This window comes from Aythya ferina (assembly GCF_964211825.1).
Source record: "Aythya ferina genome assembly, chromosome: 4".
Classification (NCBI taxonomy): Eukaryota; Metazoa; Chordata; class Aves; order Anseriformes; family Anatidae; genus Aythya; species Aythya ferina.
The window spans coordinates 33,582,838-33,602,719 of record NC_140300.1 but is presented as its reverse complement, the minus strand read 5'-3'; the positions used below and the strand labels follow the sequence as shown (position 1 = coordinate 33,602,719).

Here is a 19,882-nt window from a genome sequence, read left to right as displayed (position 1 = left end):
GATTAATTAAGAGTGGAACAGGGAAAAATAAAACCACATAAGCATTTAAGTTATCATGTCTAAATAATGTTTCTTTGTTCTGTATTTTAAATAATGATTCTTTGTTTTGTATTTCAGTGTGTACCAAACCTTTTCTGAGATTCACATCTTCACTTTCTTGCTGAAGACTGTGGGTCTCTTCTAAGAGTTCATTGTTGCTGATTAAATTCATTGCTGAGCAAAGGGCCACCCAGGTCTGTTAAGAATAGCGGAGATCTACATAGTGCAAAAAAGACAGTTCCATGTAGCAAACTTGTTCTCGTCTCCTGCAAGAGATTAGTTACTTGCAGAGGAACTCAGGGTTTTGGCTCCAGTTCCTGACAAATACAGTTCCGACTCTACAAGACTAATGATGGTGGTGGGAAGACATAAACAGATAGTGCAGAGCTGTTACCATATTCATACACGTGCTGTTGTCTCTAAGTGGCTGTTAGAGAGGGAGTGGCAAAAATCAAGCCAGGACATTTCTCTGCTGCGGTGGGCCTTTGATGCTGGGTTGACTCCCTTACAGCTGTGGCAGGTCATTGCAATGCTCTGACCTCAGAACAGATTCAGATGTGGGAACTCCACGAGGGGTACTTTGAATCCTGAAACTCTAGGAAGCAGGCAAGGTTTCTTAGGTTGCAGTATTTCTAGCCCTGCTTCTGGGTCAGGAACACTAAAGTCACTTCACCATTGCAGGACTGCTAATGCAGCCAAACGGAGCTGCAGTTCATGGAAGGGTTAATGAGCAGCGTGTCCTCTGCGGGGGGAGGAGAGACGGGGAACAGCATATGACAAGTGAGCAAATGCTCTCAAATGTTCACTGCTGGGAAATGCAGATTTTAATTCTGTTAGTAATGAAATTCTTGCACTTAATACCCTAAGCATTGCACTAATAGAAGCCCATCCTGTAAACAGGCTGTGATTTTTGGTGTTAGGGTTCAGGCTGGAACTGCAACCCCAACAGTGAACATCTAAGGGAATCAGAAGCCAAGAAAATTGGTTCCAAGTACTGTGCTCTGTGCTGAATTGTTGCTGCAGTATTGTTTTTAGTGTTGTATCTTAACTTTGTCTGTAGACTGCCAACACAATTTCAGAGAACTTGCTGACACTGAGCCACATTCTTCATGGGAATGATATTTCCAAGTGAAATCAATAAAGTTTGAGTAAAATTACAATGTTTAATTTTCAAACACTGAAGTTTCTCCTTGATAGGAATGAAAATCGGGAAATCTGTGTTATGTGCTTGTGTATCGGAGTATGTGAGGATCTTCTCCTGCTAGGTCCCAATTCAGTCATAAGGCTGTTAGGAATAAATAACATTCTAATCACCTTTAGTCATACAGAAAAAAATATTTACATGCTAATCATTCGGTTCATGGTCATAAAACAGAATGTGTCTAAAATGTTAGTCAGTTACATGCAGATAAAATGAAAGCAGATAAGTTAAATTTGGGAATTCCTTAGTGACCTGATACGGGCCTCATGCGTCTTCATTGTACACTGGGGTTTGGATTGGGTCATAATATATTAGACAAATGTAATAATTAAGTAAAATCAGCATATATAATAAAAAATAAGAGACTGCATGAGAAGTAGGATGAGAGAAGAGATGCAGAAGGAAGAAGGTCTCAGCATGATATGGCTGCTAGGTAAAAGGTGACGTGAACTACTGTGCTGTGAGGAGATGAAGCAGGGGGGCAGGTGGATATGCAGGGGAAAAAAAAAACAGGTTGCAGTTGCTTTCAAAATAAATATATAAAAATCAAATACTTTAACAGAGACAGAAGGATGAATTGCTGAGCTATTATGGATGGGACAAGTGACACGAGTTGCTATGAGGAATTGGAAGTGGTGCGTGCTTTTGCAATTACCAGCAGTTAAATACATTGCTAAGATGTTTAAAGAACCCTTAGATTTACTGCCAAAGCAGAACTCGCTGTAACCATTGGCATCTTAGTCGTTAACTTCTCCCTTTTCTGGGGAAAATTATAGCCCAGGCAGATCTCCTCTTGGCATCAGATGAGAATGTTGACAGATCATGAGAAATAAACTAGCACGCAGCTCTGGGTAGATGTAAGAGGGCCCTCAGGCTGGTTCATAGCCTTCGGCAAGCTCCCTTAAACTCCTTTGCTGCTTTTTCCCATTTCCTCTGGTAACAGGAGGAATAACGTGGGTGTTTCTTTTCTCTCCTCTTCCCTACAGTTTTAAGTCTGCTTTTTAAACATGTCTTTGTAATTTGAAATTATTATTTATTTTTTCTGTCTTTGCCCACAGTTAATCTGCTGAGGTATTTGTCCTTTGATGACCTGAGTTGAAAAGGAAACGTATGCTCCCAAAGAGGAGATGAGAGTATGTCAGAATGTGTGCTTTGCACAAACAGCCAAAAAAGTCTCTTTTTTTTTCTTCTGGCCAGGTTAGAAGCTTCTGTGGTACGTAAGCTTCAAAGGTGACAGCCTATTAAAGAGAATAAATATAAAATTCAAGTTGACATCAGTTTCTGAAGGACTTTTAAAATCTCTTTTTTCTTTGTTTGTTTTTTGTTGGCCATGCATTTATAGGAACAAACTGTGTGAATGTGTGATCGAATTGGCTACCAAATCATGCACCAAAACACTTAGGGACTTCTGTTTTAAAGAAAAATAGATTAAAATATGAAAATTACTTCCCTGTTTCAAGTACGTGCAACAGCCTCAATTTTTTCCTCCTGAGAGATTTAAGGTTCCCTGTTCTCATTGCCAATGAGTTAATTTTATTTTTTGAAGAAGTCTGCACTACTGTATGCACTTATTAATGAGGTTTGGAATATGAATGGAGTTTTGCAGAAAAGACCTGGCAAACAAGGGCATATATAGTACATTATGATCTCAACAGAGTACAAAGCCTGATAAAATTGATATACAATGTTTACAGTGTTTTTTAACTATAAGTAACTTGTGTCAAATCTCATTGTTAATCCAACATGGGGTTATCAGAATTATAAATCAAATCCTTTCAAATCCTTTTTGTGATACCAACTAGCATTCTTTAGTCCAATTTACTAGTAACCAGTTTGCCAAGTAGATACCTGATTTCTTCAATGGGCTGTGGTAAGTAGGCTTTTTACCCTTGTGCTTAACCAGTGTCCCACATGCTTTTCTAAGGTGGCAGTCTCATGGGACATGGCATAATTACAGTAATACTGATAACAATGAGTGCAGTAATACTTCAGAAGTGGACTTTACCAGAAATATAAATATAACAGGAGTGCAGGCAGCCATAGCACTGTTCCCTCCAACTCCTTCCACTTCTTCTGCACACTCTTGGTTGTACGATGTGGGACTGTATGGTCTTTTCTTCGCAAGTATCAGATTGCTTAATCCTAATGAATTGCAACAGTGCTTTAAAAACGGGGCAACACGTGTTCATCAATCAACTTAACCATGAGTGTTCTCAGTAAAATTAAGCTTTAAGTATATCAAAACAAGTGCAGTAGGTGGCCACGGCTTTTTTTTTTTTTTTATCATTCCATAATTGCTTCAATAAATACATCCGTGCTGAAGTCTTCCTGACACTGCATGGGAGAAAGCTGGAAGTTGCATGGTTGGTTTTTTGTTCTGTTTATGTGAGTACTAGATCCGTAATATTTGCCATTTTAATATCTAAATGTCTCGGTGCTTGCTTTCAATTTTTGGACACTTAGGGAGGAATCTGTGGAAAGTAGGGACTAATGAAACTTGTTTAGTGAAACAGTATAAAAGGCTCAGGAAAGCCAGTTTGTTTTATAATAACTGTCTTGAGAAGAAGCTGAACGTAAATCTCAGGTGCATTTTTCTGCTTATCTCTTTCTTTTCTTGAGTAGATCCTGTTAAATTCACTTGAATGCCCAATTTCTTTGTCTTAATGGTCTTAATGTTTGTCTGGCTTATTTATGTGTTTTTCTTTTCTTCTTTTTTTTTGGGGGGAGAGGGGCTGCTTGTTTTGTTTTGTCTTAAAGCACATGGTTACAAAAGTGCTTGATGATGTCTTGGCCCTGCTTGGTTGAAGTCAGTTGAAATTTTATCATTGAAATCAGTGGACATCAGAGTCAGGTCAGAACAGAGGAAGCACATATTTGACAGTTGTCTTTCACATGTCCATGTTTGAGTACAAGTGGTAGCTGTGCATGCTTTGACTGCTACAATCAGGATATTTTGTTTAAATGCTTAAATATTCTCTCAAAATTAAGTGTGCGGATTTGAAAATATCAGCGTTAGGTCTTTATATCAGAAACTATATTTATTCAAATATTTGTACAGATGGACTCTTGTGTTTTCCCCAATTCTGTTTGATGCTTGCTATAGATTGTATACACTCAGGATGCTATAAAGTATTAAAGTAGTATAAAGGAACAGTTATTTTTCAAAAATGTGAAATTTGAGTATTTCGTATTTTATAGCTGAGGTATCAAAGGTATGAATTTAAAATAGATAAAATACAAAACCATGGGATCTATTGCAAAATGCAATCTATTAGCATACTTAGAGCATCATTAAAGCCATAGGAGCGCCTTTTCATCTGACTAACAAACCAGAATTTCCTTGTGTCACTGAATAGTAAGTGTTATTTTCCATAACACACCAAAATGTCTTTGTAGGACCTGGCTTCTTATTGTATTTTTAATCCCAGGTGCATCCAAGTAGAAGCGGTACCTAGCACCATTGATGCAGATAAGAGAAGAAACCCTTTCATTATCCATCTCTGTGCCTTTGTTGAGGTTTAAAATTCTGTGCCATAGTTTTGCTTCACTTATTTCTTGCCTAGTAAGTTTTAGACTTAAAATGTATAGGTGGGAGGTATTTGGAGCCTTTGCAGAAGAACCAAATCCCAGGGCAGTGATGTTTAAGGAAGTGGATGTGCAGAAAGGGAGAGGCTCAAGGTGAATTCTGGGTTCCCCAAAAGGTCAGGGCTCCCATCAGACTCTGCATGTGCCTTGGATCAGCTGAATTTGCTGAGAAATTGTTGGAAGTTAGCACCAAGGCTCAACTCTGACTCTATCCAGATGGGTATGCAAAGTTATTCTAATGATGTGTAAAAGACTTCCCTCACTGTCCACGTGTGTGACTCTGTCCTCAAAATGCTTCTTTTAATGAGCTCAGCAGTTTCGTTTTTACTTGTTAACCATTATTTTAAAGGAAAGAAAAGAGGCATGGTTCTAAAGGTCAGAATTAACATCAGATTTTTAAGGTTTACTGACCCTGTACGTAGCAGTCATATAACTCATCCTATAAAATTTAATGTGTCTTGGTTTTCTTTCTTTTTTTTTTTCTGCAGTTTGTGGCCCATCCAAACTGTCAGCAACAACTACTGACTATCTGGTATGAAAACCTCTCGGGACTGCGGGAGCAGACCATAGCTATCAAGTGTCTGGTTGTGCTGGTTGTGGCGTTGGGCCTTCCTTTTCTAGCCATTGGTTATTGGATTGCGCCATGTAGCAGGGTACTGACTCTTATAAATTGTGTATCCTATACTATTCTGAGTGCTGTTTTTAAGTTTCTGGCATTCAAAATGTAATGATGTGCCTCTAATTCTGTTGTTTCCAATTTTTAGCTTATTAATGATATTTGTAGTTGACAGCTAAGAAATGCATTTCACTTCAAAAAGGAAGTTTGCTCATCTCTTGCGTTTTTCAAGGGAACCTGGTGTTTTCTCTGGGTTAAATATTTGTTTACTTTTAAGATAAACGTGTATGAAATAACACAGTTGTTGTTCTGATTGTTATCTGAAATATTTTCTGTGCTTATCTTTAGTGAAGATATTCCTCACAGCTCCATGTCACAGAAACATATTAATACTTTTTTTTTGGTAGCATCTAATGTGGAAAAGCAACATTTGTCCTTGAGCTTGAATTCTCAGTACCAGAAACACCTGACATTTTTCATAGTTCTCATGTCAAACAAATGCAGTGTACCTCCAGACGGGTTATTTGATATTGTAATTTCAAAATGCTTTCTAAAGGTCATCGGCAGGAAAGGAACCTGGGATTGTTTGCACAGGTAGTAAATGCTGTTTAGCGTGTGCTGGTCTGCTTAGTGCATAGTAGCTGACCCCAGTTTCTGAAAGCCATTCCTTGAAATAAGAAAGCTACTTACAGTTCCCCACCTGCTGAACTCATTTTGTTTCTTATACAATGCCCTCCGAGGGATGGACTTGGCGCTTTTGACGCTGGCTTGCAGGATGAGGCTAGTACAGATGCAATCACAGGCTCTTCTTTTTTGTACAGCGAGTAACAGCAACAGGCCCATTGCTCTTCCCAGCATTGTCTTCAGGAGTCAGCTGCTCCTCTCCTGAGCTACAGAAGGGCTGCCTGTGTTGTGTCTATTCTGTCCTAGCAGGTGCAGATGTTGAAATGAATTAGCTGAATTTATCTGGAAGTAGTATCTCTGATTCTTTCTTAGTCCACTGTGATGGAATAGTCATTGGTTTTAGTAGACATTTGCAGATTATTTGTTTGGGACCTTCTGCTCTGAAAAACGTTCTGTGGATAGAAAACAGTAGCCAGAGATGAGAAGATGAGTCTGATTTTTTTTTTTCCTAGAGTTAGGTTATAGTCACAGGCAAGCTAATACAACTTTCTTGTTGTTAGTTGCTACTTGGGGCTTTTATTTATTTGCCATAGGCTTGCTCCAGCCCCCCATTGGCATCTGTGGGCATTAGATAAAACTTTTTCTGTGAGTGCCAGTGTACACTTGTAACTCCTTGGAGTGTTTCCCCATAAATATTGCCATTTAGAGTTTATGAAATAACATAAACACACACTAACAGGACAATATAATCCACGAGACTGCCTTTGAGAGAGTTTTGTCTGAAATGGTAAAGCACCACAGTTGAGGGCACTTGGAGGAGTATCCTGTAAAAACAAAGTGTCAGACTGTTCTGAGCACTGAGTGCCATAAATGCTTCTGAAATACTTGACAGAAGAGTTGGTTTCTTTGGAAAAAAATGTGACTGCTTTCATTCTGCCTTTGCAGCTTGGAAGAATTCTTCGAAGCCCGTTTATGAAATTTGTGGCACATGCAGCATCCTTCATTATTTTCCTAGGCCTGCTGGTGTTCAATGCTTCAGACAGATTTGAAGGCATAACAACGCTGCCGAATGTCACCGTCACTGATTACCCTAAGCAGATCTTTAGGGTGAAGACAACTCAGTTCACCTGGACAGAAATGCTGATCATGGTGTGGGTACTTGGTAAGTATAATGCCCCTTCCATCTCTGTCACTGTCTGCCTGAAGGTAGAAATCCTAAAAGAAAGGAGAGAAGCCCAGGTCCCGAACCTTGGCTCTAGCTGCAGCACAGTTAAAATTAAGCCCTCAGGGCAGATAACGGCACACTGGAACTGGTGAAAGCTTCTCTGTGCTGCCCCCTCTCGTAGCATGGGGTTAATACTTGTTTGCTGATCGGCAGTGACTGCTGCAGTTCAGTAATTCTGGCTTTCGTAACAGGAACACAGGCTTGCTGAAGAGAACACCACAGAAATTTTACTTGGGTTTCCTTAAGTAGGATCGGCAAGCATGCTGTGCTGCTCCGTGTGCGAGAAGGTGACCTCGGTGTTAATGAGCTGGTACAGCAGTGCCTGTGTGGCTTTGCTGCTTAGGTGGGGTTTGGAGAAATCACTGATTCCACCCGTGTCAGGGGACTAATGAGTCAGTTCTCATTATTCAATATTTTTCACAAAAGCTAATCAGCTGTTGGCCTGATTGAAGCTATGTATGGCAGGAAGTGCCATTTTCTAGCTTTTCATCAGTTAGGTGCTTTCTGTAGGAAAACAGCTACTTGATAATGTAGCATTCTCAGCTTTTAGAGGCTGCAGAAGAGAAAAGGAGTTCTGCTTTGGCTGCTGCAAGTTCCTCACTCTGCCTTTTGAATCATCTGTATCTCCTGGCTTAAGCACTGCTTAATGTCAAACTCTGTTAGGATATGGAGATTAGTATACCTGGTATGCTGCCTGCTGGTAATCCTATTACAGACTGATGGAGAGCAGCCTCTCTGTGTGGCAGAAGGCAAGGACTGAGATTGTGGTGGTCTTTAGGACTCGGTCACTGTGAGAAATTTCTTGGACACTCGAGAGACAACCAGCCCCAAGCCAATCCAGCATGTGGCTGCTGTGCATGTTGTTGGGGTGACAGCAGAATTACAATTGAGATTGGAGAATCCATGGCTCAAGCCTGAAGCAGAGCAGTACTCCCTCTGAACTACATGGCCAGGAAGTCAAGGAGAAAATTTTTCTTTTATTTTGTTCTTGCTAACAAACCTTTTTGAAGTAAGAGAAGGTCCTGATTGACAACAATTATATCTCAAAGTCTTGATCAGGCTGTGACCTGGATTAATCCCACATGAACGAATTTCTGAGGAGGAGTTTGAGTAAGAAAGCTGAGTTATAGCCGAATTCCACTTTCTGTGCTGGAAAGCATCTTATTCTGTAAAGAGAACCAGTATTGAAACTGTGCCATTTATATTTTGGCATCTGTGTAGCTGGGTTATTGTGCTTCTCTGTGTAAAATAAATAAGTAAAAAATCCTTCTGATTCATGAGCATTTTATGAATGTAAATGTTAAGGAAATGAGGGGTTCTTTTTCCACATTTAACTTTTTTCTTCTTTAGAAGCCTAACATGTTGTCATGTTGTTGGGCTATCGCACTTCCACTGCCAAGTTGTGGCTCTATACTATCCTGTATGGAGACAGCCAAGCTTTATCCTTGCATATTTATTTATGTCTTGTCATTTGATCAGTCCTGTTGAGACAGCCTTGCTCAAGTGTGTGACAACCCTGTGATGCTGCAAGTAGGTGAATTTTTGTTCTGCTGGTGCCGTGTGGTTTCGTGGAATGGGAGAACGCAGGAAATTTAAATGGAAATGGTGTGGCCAACTTTGCTGTGTTTTGTCGTTTCTTGTTGCAGGTATGATGTGGTCAGAATGCAAAGAGCTGTGGCTGGAAGGACCCAGGGAATATATTCTGCAGTTATGGAATGTTTTGGATTTTGGGATGCTGTCCATTTTCATTGCAGCTTTCACGGCGAGGCTTCTAGCATTCCTGCAGGCCACAAAAGCACAACAATATGTGGACAACTACATTGTGGAGAGTGACCTCTCTGAGGTCACACTTCCTCCAGAAATAGAATATTTTACTTACGGTGAGTTTAAATTTTCTGCAACATGGATGTTAAAGTAGAAAAACTAGCATTTGAAGCCTTAAATGGAATTTTTGCTTGTGTTTGTGTTCATAGCATTGTTCATGCGTACCTGGTAGGGAAGACACCATGATGGTTTTCCCAGGGTGAGGCTCATCCCCCGCTCCAGGTGTGCTGAGCCCTGCGATTTCCCCAAATGTGGGAAACTCGACTGCATAACTTGTGGTGGGTGGGGGACTGTGTTTACGCTCTCCCCTGGCTTTTTTTGGGCCCTCGAGGTCCCTTCCAACCCCTCCAATTCTGTGACTGTTTCTATCTCCCCATCTTTCATTCTGTACTATTTAAACAACAGTTGTTATGTTACCAATTTTGGCAAATGTTTACCAAAGCAAACAATGTGCATACGGACAAAAGTTCAAATGTAACTTCATTATTTAACTGTCTTTTGTTGTAACTATTTATACAGAGTTAAATTTGACTGTCTTAATTTTAAGTATTTGCAAGCTTTATTTTATTCTCAACATAATGCACAGCAGATAAAATTTTCATGTGATTTTTTTGCTTGGTTCAGTTGTTTCAATATTGTAATTCAATATTTCACGATAAAGGAAGGATGCGAGACCCAGTAATCTGTTCAAATAGAATGGAAGTAATAAACAGTTGGTTATTGCAGTGCAGAAATTAGAGATGTGATGAATTTCTTTTTGCTGCAGCAGCAAAGGCTGTATTTACTCCTGATGGCTCCTTCGATATATTACAATAGCAAATTTGGTTTTGTTGTTTACTTTAATTGCTATATAATCAATTTGAATTCGGATCTATGTAAATACACACTTAGAAACGTGGTATTTTGATATCAAAGGCTTTCAGTCAGCAGTGTTGTGTTAAGATGGCACAGTAATTCATGCAATAAGCAACTTAGGATTCTATATAACTATCTATATATATGATTCAATACAACTATTGTTTCTGTGTATATTGCAAAAATCATGATCCTACACCCTCTGCAATCTACTTTCAATGGCAGTATTGTCTGTGAGTTCAGTGAGGCCTTGGTTATATCCTAAATTATTAACAATGGCAAAAGCTTGGTGTGGTTCATGAGTGAAATTGTTCATCAGCCAACACCGTTAAATTCTCATGAATAAAACCCCTAATATGAATAATCAATAAAACAATAATGCTAAGAAAAGCAATAAGGCTTGTTTATTCTTATTATAGTTCAGGTTAAAGTGCAAACTGTAGAAGAAAATGTTGTGTTTTTTCAAGTATAATTTTTCTTCTAGTAAAAGGTAATTTAGTTTATTTTCATGCTGTGTTACTTACAGGAAATAGGAAGAGAGTAGCAGGTGCTAGACTCTCCCAATATTTGTCTTTACTAAATTCAGACATGTACAGCAAATCCTATCAAGATTTATTTCTAAACATTGTGATAAAGGAGTAACACTTTGTATTTACCTCTGTATTTTGTATCTTCCAGCTAGAGATAAATGGCTCCCATCTGATCCTCAGATAATATCTGAAGGCCTTTATGCAATTGCTGTCGTTCTGAGCTTTTCTCGGATTGCGTATATCCTGCCTGCAAATGAGAGTTTTGGGCCCTTGCAGATTTCACTTGGGAGGACTGTTAAAGACATCTTCAAATTTATGGTCCTTTTTATTATGGTGTTTCTTGCATTTATGATTGGGATGTTCATACTGTATTCCTACTACCTTGGAGCTAAGCTAAACCCAGCCTTTACAACGTAAGTATGCAATAATATTTAAATGAAAAGCAGCTATGAAATTTTGAGTTTGTTACAAAGGTAACAAAGTCTAAGATACTGTATGCTCCCTCCTTGTGTCAAAATTAAACTGAAGACAACAGGGGTTTGTGGGAAATCAGATATCTCAAAACCTTAGAAAGCAGAATACAAAAGGACAGTTCTTTCGTACTTGAATAATGGAAACTGTCACTGCAGTCTAAAATAATTGTACTAGTATATTGTGATAATCATACAGGCTTGTAGACAACTGACTGCAACAAACTATTATTGATTCCTCCTGAATGATGTTTTCCTAAAGAAATTGCTGTAATTGTAATCTCTATCTGGGCTCTGTCAGACTTAGGTGATAAACAGAGATTCAGCCTAGGTGTCAGTGGTAGGTCTCCAAATAACACTTTCTTTTTTCAAGAAAGGGGCTTACTGGTTATGTAGATGGTGTATTTCTACCTTACTTCAGTACTGAAACAAATCTATAAACTGCACTGGATTCTTTTGGATCAGATTTGCAATCTACATGGTAACTTCTTATTGTTAGGTGTGTACAGAAGGACAGTTATATCTGTTTTCATGCAATGAGATGGTTTGCTTGCCATGATTTTCTCTGAAGCTTTCATTTTTTCCGTTTCCGTATTTATTTTACTTTGTGACACAAAGTGGTGCTGGAAGTGTTAACTACTAAGGGCACTGCAAACCAGAGGTAATTTCACAGCATGATAAAATTCCAAACTCTTCCCTTTTTCCCATGCTCATACAGGAGGAAGCGCAACTTCTTTGAACACGGTTGTATTTTCATATAGCTAATTCCATGACTTTTCCTTAATGTGAATATGATTTTTGCACTTTTTTTTTTTTTACAGTATTTGATATCAGTTGTCTAATATGCATAATATTTGAATGCTTTTTAGAATCTTAGACTATTCTGAGTTGGGACCCACAGGGATCATTGAGTCCAATGTCTGGCTCCACACAGGACCATCCAGAAATTAAACCATTAATATTAATTGCTTAAACAGCAACGGTATTTTATTAGACAATATACCTATTCACATAGCTGTGTCCCAGTGATGTGGAAGTCAGCCAGCAGCAATGTTACATTGATTTCAACAGCAGTCTTGAGCAAATCCTATGAGATCTCTTTGGATTCTTGTTTTTGTTGCTAAACCTGGCGCTGCCCATTTTGGAGTGCACGCTTCCGAATGGATGGTTTAATCAGAAACTATTGAAAAGGAGTACAGTGGTTTTCTTCCCATTAGCCCCATTTTTACCTTTGTTAGGACAGGGAAGGTCTGCCCCCTGCAGAGTTAGACTGGAAAATAATGAGAATATCTTGAAACCTGAAAACATGATGGCTTTCTAATTCCTGTTCTTTTGCATGTTTTATCACACCTGTATTATCTATGATGCATAGATGGAGCACAGTGAGGTAACTGAGCATACTGTGAAAAATATTTTCTTGCATCTTTGTTATTTTGATCAGTTCTCTACAAACCTGATTCATGGACAAGTTGCTTGAGACTGTTTATCAATTACTGTAAACACAGTTTATATTTATTTGTGTAGTAGTAATAATGTTGTCTTTTTTTTCCTTAGAGTGGAAGAAAGTTTCAAAACCTTATTTTGGTCAATATTTGGCTTGTCTGAAGTAACCTCTGTTGTCTTGAAATACGATCATAAGTTCATAGAGAACATTGGTTACGTTCTTTATGGCATATACAACGTAACGATGGTGGTAGTTCTGCTCAACATGCTGATTGCTATGATCAACAGTTCCTATCAAGAAATTGAGGTAGGGATCTTTCTCAAATTGTTCTCTTCTCATGTTGAAAAAGGGCAGAATTATTAAGTATTATTTTAGTGATTGCATCTTTTGCATGATGCAAAAGTATGATCAAGGGATAACCTCAGTAAAAGTGATCACAAAAACCACTGGTTTTGGACTGACTCAAACAACCCGGCCAAGCTGCAAATCCTTGCAGGACCTGAACAAGTAGTTGTGGCAAATGTTTGTGTCTGAGGAGATGGCATCCATCCAGAAGTCTTAAAAACTAAAGTAATGTTCAAATGAAGACTGCTGTGAAGTAGAAAACAAAGCTACTGGGCATAACATTTTAGGCATGGCTAATTCATTCCCTGTTCACTTAGGATGCTTACAGGATGTTTTCTTTATGTAGTGTGCTTCAATCTTTGATGGATCATTAGGATATGGATTAAATGTATTTTGCTGTGTTCTTTTATGGAAATCTGGTTTTCAGTTCAAATCTTTAGCCTTTTTAGCTAAATGTGCAGGAGTTAGACACTACAGTCCTTACACCACTACCATGCACACTTCATTTATATAACTGCCTGTACTTGGAGTCTGATGCAGGTGTTTTATCTTCACGGCTGTTGCGACTGAGTCGCAGTTTGCAGTGTTTACAAGCTCTGCTTGTAATATGTATTTTTTTTTCTGCTTAAGATACAATATCAAAATTTGATTGTAGGTTTGCTGAGCTTTCCCATATGCCCTGAAACACTGCACCAGTATTTCTCCAAGTCTACCAAATGACTTGGTTGAACAAATATTTGAATTTCAGAATTTGAGTTCTTGGCTGCATTGCTTATTAAAAGAGAGATGTTTTATTTGAATTTCAGTATGGTGATAAAGTATCTTAATTTTTAAAGGTAATTAGTTAAAGTAGAGTATTTGGCATACAACTCCACTAAAAGTCTGGGAAAATTCAAATTGGATAAGATACTTGCTTTTAGAAATCAAACCCAAGTTGCTGAAATGAAAATAAAAGTATAATTATAGTTTTTCAGACCATAAATCCTGATATTATTCAGAGTACTACATTCATGCATGTGTGCACACGCATCAGCAGGAGGAAAAAAAAAGAAGAAAATCTCAGACTTAGTGTACAAATTAATATGACACTTCCAGTACTTTCAGTGACTTCTGGGGAATGTCAGGGAATTCAGCTGGAGAAGGCTGGTTATATTAAACCAGCTTTTCAACTTTGTAGTAGACCAAGTTGAGCCTTGCAATACTTCAGTAAGAATGTACCAGGACAAAACGGGTTTGTCATTTTTTTTTCTGTGAGTACTACCACTTTAAGCAATGTCTGCCTTGGAGCCGGTACTTCGTCACTTGTTTGAGTACCAGGTTCATGTGACCGACTTAAAGAAAAAAAAAGATTTAATTCAAGAAAAGTTTAACTTTAAATAGCATGGAGTTTATATGATAGTTTTCACTCCGTGCAAAAATAACACTTGTTTAAATTGTTCAGATGCTTGAGCTAAGTACTGACGATGAGATGTTGACATAAAGAGACAGCTGAAATTTATTTAAAAGTTTTGATAGAATGGTTACGTTTTTGCAGAGCTATTGGGATTCTTATTAGCAAGCAAATAAAATTTACATGAAAACAGAAAGGGTAGATATTTAAAAGAAGTTTTATTTGGGAGGAAGTTTTTTGCATTTCATTTTTTAAAAAGTATATACTTTTTTTCCTCCTTAATACAGGATGACAGTGATGTAGAGTGGAAGTTTGCTCGTTCTAAACTTTGGTTATCATATTTTGATGATGGAAAAACATTACCTCCACCATTTAGTCTTGTACCAAGCCCCAAATCTTTTTTCTATTTCGTCATGAGGATCATTAACTTTTCTAAGTGCAGGAGAAGACGGCTACAGAAGGACATTGAAATGGGAATGGGCAATTCCAAATCTAGGGTAGGTACTGAAATCTTTTCATTATCATGAAGGAATGTATTTCCATTCCAGCATTTTACTTTTCTTTAACTTTCAGTGTGTAAATTGTATTTCTGATGATAGTACGGTGATAAATGTAGCATTTATATTTATAAGTCTGTAATTCAGATTGTTTTGAACCAGTACATCTAGGCAAAGAATGGCAATAAATTTTCCTAGGACAACAAGGTCCAATGATTAGAAAAACATGGTTAAATCATAAATAACTGACTCTTCAAAGATGCAATTAATTCCCATAAGGAATGACCTAAATATTGAACAAAGATGCTTTCATCCTCCACTGGAAAGATTTTTAGTTCAGGAAGGGGGGAAAAAAAAAAAAAAAAAAAAGAGATGAAACTTTTTCTTTCACTAAACCAGGTAAACGGAAAATGCTGTGAGTATGATAGGTACTTCCTGCTGCCACAAGCTATGTTCCCAACAGAGGACAACAGGAAAGAGGCAAATTAGGTGGCAATAATCTTTAGCACTTCCATGACATTCTGAATTTAGGTATCTAAGTGTTATTTTTACAAACATTAATGAATGCAGTGTCGCAACACCCTTGTGAGAATTGGATAATTTCTCTGATTTTTCAGGTAAAGGAGATTTCATTTGGCCTTTTTTCTTTTTTTTTTTTTTTTTTTTTTTTCTTTTAATAAGTTAGGCTAGAGGTCCTGTATGTTAGAAGGACTCAAAACAATATTTTTGAAAATACATTTTGATTTGGTGTACTGTAAATTACCAGAAATGGCAAGTCCAGTTATCTTTTAGAAAAGATCTTTTCTAGAGCCTGGATGTTTTGATCTGTTGGTGCTACTGAATCTTCCATAAAGAAAATATTTTCTCCAGTTTTCTGTAGGCAGTGAAAGTAGACAGATGTTTTCTGAAGTGTCAATTTTAATCAGTTTAGCCAAAAGCACTTTTTCTTTGGTACTAACTACTTAGTCACTCTGTAGTGCTCCAAAAGCCTTCTCTGTGCTCGCTGCTCAGAAGATGTGTTAAAAATAACAAAAATAATTGATTCCTTAAGATATGCCATTATAACAAAGCATTCAGTAGTACTTCCATATCATACAGCAGCAGCTTAAACTGTAAGTCACTAAAGAACAAAAACTCTGTCTGAGTCACTGCTGAGACAAGTCAGGTTGAGCTAGTTCTGTTAACTACAAACCAAATAATCTTCCTCTGGGAAGGCAGCTCACAGCCTCTCCTGAGTCGGGCTGAACTGGCACAGTTTTACGCTGTGTACAAAGATAAATCCTGGCCCAGTCCATGGATTGCCCGCAGGAGAGCGGGCAGCCTGGAGTAGGTAGAAACACCCCACTTGTGGCCCACCTTAAGTGACAGGCTGTGTGCTTTATAGGCACAATATACGTGACACAGAAAGCATCCAACTTACTGTGTAGGTGCAGGCGGACTTCTCTTTGCTCCCCTAGCCCACCAGAGAAGTCAGCCGTCATTGAATGACTGGTCACACAGAAAACTAATGACAGATACCGATTAGGGCATTCTTCTATGGATACACGATTTTACTTCACTCTCACCCGTGCATCTGAAGTAAGAATTAGGTCCCTGAGTTGGTAGTTACAAACCTTTGGCCTTAGTCACAAAAGCGTCTTGTCTGAAGTGATTTTTTTCTTGTTTCTCACTCACTGGTACAAAAAATAATGAATTATTTGGGACCTGATGACTTTGTGGTGGAATTTGCTAATCTGTTAATAATTAAACTCTGACTGTTTTCTAGCTGAATTACTATTCCTGATAATTGTGCTTTAGAAGAATACTTTGTACTGAGCAGGAAGGGTTTGGAGCATGTATTTGCAGTGAAATATATGCTCAAGTGTGCGGATGTTAAACACAGAGCACAACAGCTCTGTTAAAGCCAGACTCTCTCTTCTTGCTATGGTCACTCATCCTGACCTCCAAGTCATAGTTCATTTCCTCAGCTGTGTAAACATAATTGTTTTAGAGCTGTGCTGTGAACAGGGTGGCTAAAATAATCATTTTTTTTCAATTTATAAAATCAGACATACCAAAGTGGTGGGGGCTCAGAGGGGCTGACTTCTAAATGTTAATTCTAACATGCATATTAACTTTTCCTTATTGTTTCCTAGTTAAACCTTTTCACACAGTCGAACTCCAGAGTTTTTGAATCACACAGCTTTAACAGCATTCTCAATCAGCCAACACGCTATCAGGTAAGTACATCCACTGGTTGCTGTGTTGAGTAATAGAAGTGTACGAAGGTACTAGCAGAATGATTTTTTGCCTTCATGAGATGAAGAAAACATTATGTAGACAACAAACCCCAGGCTACTACTAAAAAAAAAAAAAAAAAAAAAAAAAAGGTTGTCGTTGTTCAAGCCAGATTATTGTAAACATTTAAAGAAACTGACCCAGACAAAACTTAGATTTTTCTTTGACATCCCAGTTCTGAAAGTTCAGGAAGCAAGTTTTGGAAACTGATTTCTGGGAAAGAGCTATGGAAGCATTGGTCTGCCTAGGTTAGCATTACTTTACCTTCATTTCTTCTCATGATGTGACATTCAGAAATTCTGCAGATGGGAATATTCCTGTCTGTTAAGAGGAGCCTGCTGGATGTTAGCTTCCTGTGTTCTTTCCTGTTCAGAAATAAAAGAGTAAATAGAAGCTCTTGTTCCCCTAATGAGCATGTGGAAGGTACATAATCCACCTGTACAAACTCTGTAAGGCAAGTTACATTAATTCTGGTAGCACAGTACAAGAGTATTAGTAAATATGAGGAATCCTGGCAGTTGCAGATTAAAAATACAGTTTTCATGGCTGATGTTGCACTATCATACTGTATTTTTTTTTTCTTTTTAAAAGGTAAATAGCTATTTATTACTATTTCAGACAAATCCAAACGAAGAGTAGACCTATTCTAAATTAGGTATGCTTAGATACCATGCTACCGTGAGTGGTCAGTTTGTAGCCTGGTAGTGCATCTGATGATTTCTTAAAAAGCGAATTGGTGACAAAAAGCCAAACTGTCTGGTTTCCACCTGTTAGCTGCATAGAAAGAAACAAAATTACATTCTATATTTTCCCTGTTGTCCTGTTCCATCCCAACAGTTGTGATATTTTGTAACTTAAGAGGTAACCGGATGAGAAAGGTGCTTATTTGTAATGGTGAATATCTGCATGCCACCAAAATAAAACCACATATGAAGCAACTGCTTTATCTGGGCCTAGTCGTTCTTTCACTTGCCTTCCTCTCTCACAACCTCAGAAGGAAAAGTGAATAGTTTCTATATGTGTGCTTAACCTGATAATATAACTGTTTTAATCTGGCAGCAAATAATGAAAAGACTGATCAAACGTTATGTTCTGAAAGCACAAGTGGACAGAGAAAATGACGAAGTAAATGAAGGTAAGAAACAGCATTTTCAAAATTCCAGAGAATTTTTGTCGTACTTATTTGGAAGTATTACAGTGGTGCGTGGAGGCTTCAGTTAAAACGAGTTTGCCTACTTCAGGGGCACCGAACTCACATAGGTAGTAATGGAGTTACCCCTGTGACAACAAAAATAGACGATTAGAACTGAAGAAGTAGAACTTCTGAGAAATATTATGGGCTCCATTGGGGTGGAGAAAACTGGGGTACACACATGACACACCTGCAGTCACAGAGGAAACTTGTGAGGAATCACTCACAAAGTATTCACACTTTCACAGTCCTTGTCAGAGCTACAGGATATCTTTCTCTCCATTTTTTTTTTAACTGAACACACAAGTAACCAGACCATGAACCACTTGTGTTCCCATCTTTGATAAGCTGTGTGGAATACTCATCTGTTGTTGCACATCATTTTGAGAGAAAAAAAAAAAAAAAAAGCTGTGTACTTACCTGTATGGTGAGGAAAAAATGAGAATTGTAGCCACTTTTTTTAGTGTACAGCCAGAGATCTTTTGAGAGATGATGTATCTGAGCTTTGTGTCTGTGTCAGAACTGCAGGGCCTCGGGAGCATCCCTGGTGCATGCTCCCATTGAGCTGAGACTAAGGCACATCCTGTCCTTGCCTGGGCAGGCCCCCACGTGAAATAATGAGAATGCAGGCAGCATGGAGCTGACTGCCACCAGTAAAACACACCTGCTTAGCATGAGCACTTCTAGTCTGGGTAGCTGGGATGATTTCAGTGTACCAGAAACACTTACCAAGCTGCTCAGCTGGCAGGTGTGTGCTGTCCAACTGGTGGGAGTGACGAACAACGTGGGACAAGAACAGCTTTTATTGGCACAGATGGATCAGGCAATTGCACGCATATATGATGTGAAGGGTGTTACTAGCCTGGTCTCCACTGTTGTTTCCATTTAAATGCTGTTTTTGTCCTTGTGTCAAATTCTAACAATTTTAAATTGGTTGACTCTTTCTAATTCAAAGGCTATTGGTAAGGAAGAGGAGAGAGACCCAGAAGCTGTGAGTTTATCGCCAGCTCTGCCACACTTTCCCTGTGTGATCTTGGCATATCACTTCAGAAAAAAAATCTCTTTGCCTTTTCTCTCTAAAAGGGGGGTACTAATATTTACCAGCTGTTCAGCAGTGTTGCTGTGATTAACGCATTAACCTGTGTAAAGGGCTTTTTTTGAGTCTTTGGAGTTCTGTATACATGTGGAGCACAACACTGGAGTTCACTGGAGCATCAGAATACCTTTGGTGCTCTCTAGGGGTGGACATGTCTCAGAGAATGGGGAAGAGGTAAAGCCTTCTGCCCCACCCCACCACCTGCTCCCATGGACATTTCAACGAGCAGGGAATAATGTGAAGCCGGCACTGATGTGACTTAACATTATTTAAAGAACACTAAACAGACTTTGCTGACAAGTGTTTGGTTTTGTGTTCTTTTTCTACTACAGGTGAATTAAAGGAAATCAAACAAGATATCTCCAGTCTTCGCTACGAACTCTTGGAGGATAAATCCCAAGCAACAGAAGAGTTAGCAATTCTAATACATAAACTCAGCGAGAAACTAAATCCTAACATGTTGAGATGTGAATGATTCAACAAACGAACCGTGGCTTCGACTACAGCACAACTATTTATTGGCAATAATATTTCAGTATCTTATACTTGAAAAATGTATTGTAGATTTTTAGCACTCAATAACTTTATGTACAGCTTCTCTGGAATTTAGTCTTAGGACGTTTTATTAACACACCATAAAAAGATTGCTGTCTTAATTTTAATCATCTAAAA

General features: G+C 38.4%; 1 protein-coding gene across 4 annotated transcripts in view; it reads left to right on the top strand.

Moving 5' to 3' along the window:
• The window catches only part of TRPC3 (transient receptor potential cation channel subfamily C member 3), a 40,656-nt gene extending 20,774 nt beyond the window's left edge, over nt 1–19,882 (top strand). For 3 of the 4 annotated variants that reach the window (XM_084518057.1, XM_084518059.1, XM_084518060.1), the window contains exons 4-12: nt 5,314–5,478; nt 7,011–7,227; nt 8,937–9,170; nt 10,648–10,912; nt 12,524–12,719; nt 14,436–14,645; nt 16,781–16,864; nt 17,982–18,057; nt 19,543–19,882. In XM_084518057.1, the coding sequence (XP_084374183.1) occupies nt 5,314–5,478; nt 7,011–7,227; nt 8,937–9,170; nt 10,648–10,912; nt 12,524–12,719; nt 14,436–14,645; nt 16,781–16,864; nt 17,982–18,057; nt 19,543–19,685 (1,590 nt within the window). In that variant the 3' untranslated portion in view covers nt 19,686–19,882. Of the gene's footprint in view, nt 1–5,313; nt 5,479–7,010; nt 7,228–8,936; nt 9,171–10,647; nt 10,913–12,523; nt 12,720–14,435; nt 14,646–16,780; nt 16,865–17,981; nt 18,058–19,069; nt 19,106–19,542 lie in introns of all 4 variants that reach the window. The other variant, XM_084518058.1, reaches the window with a different exon arrangement.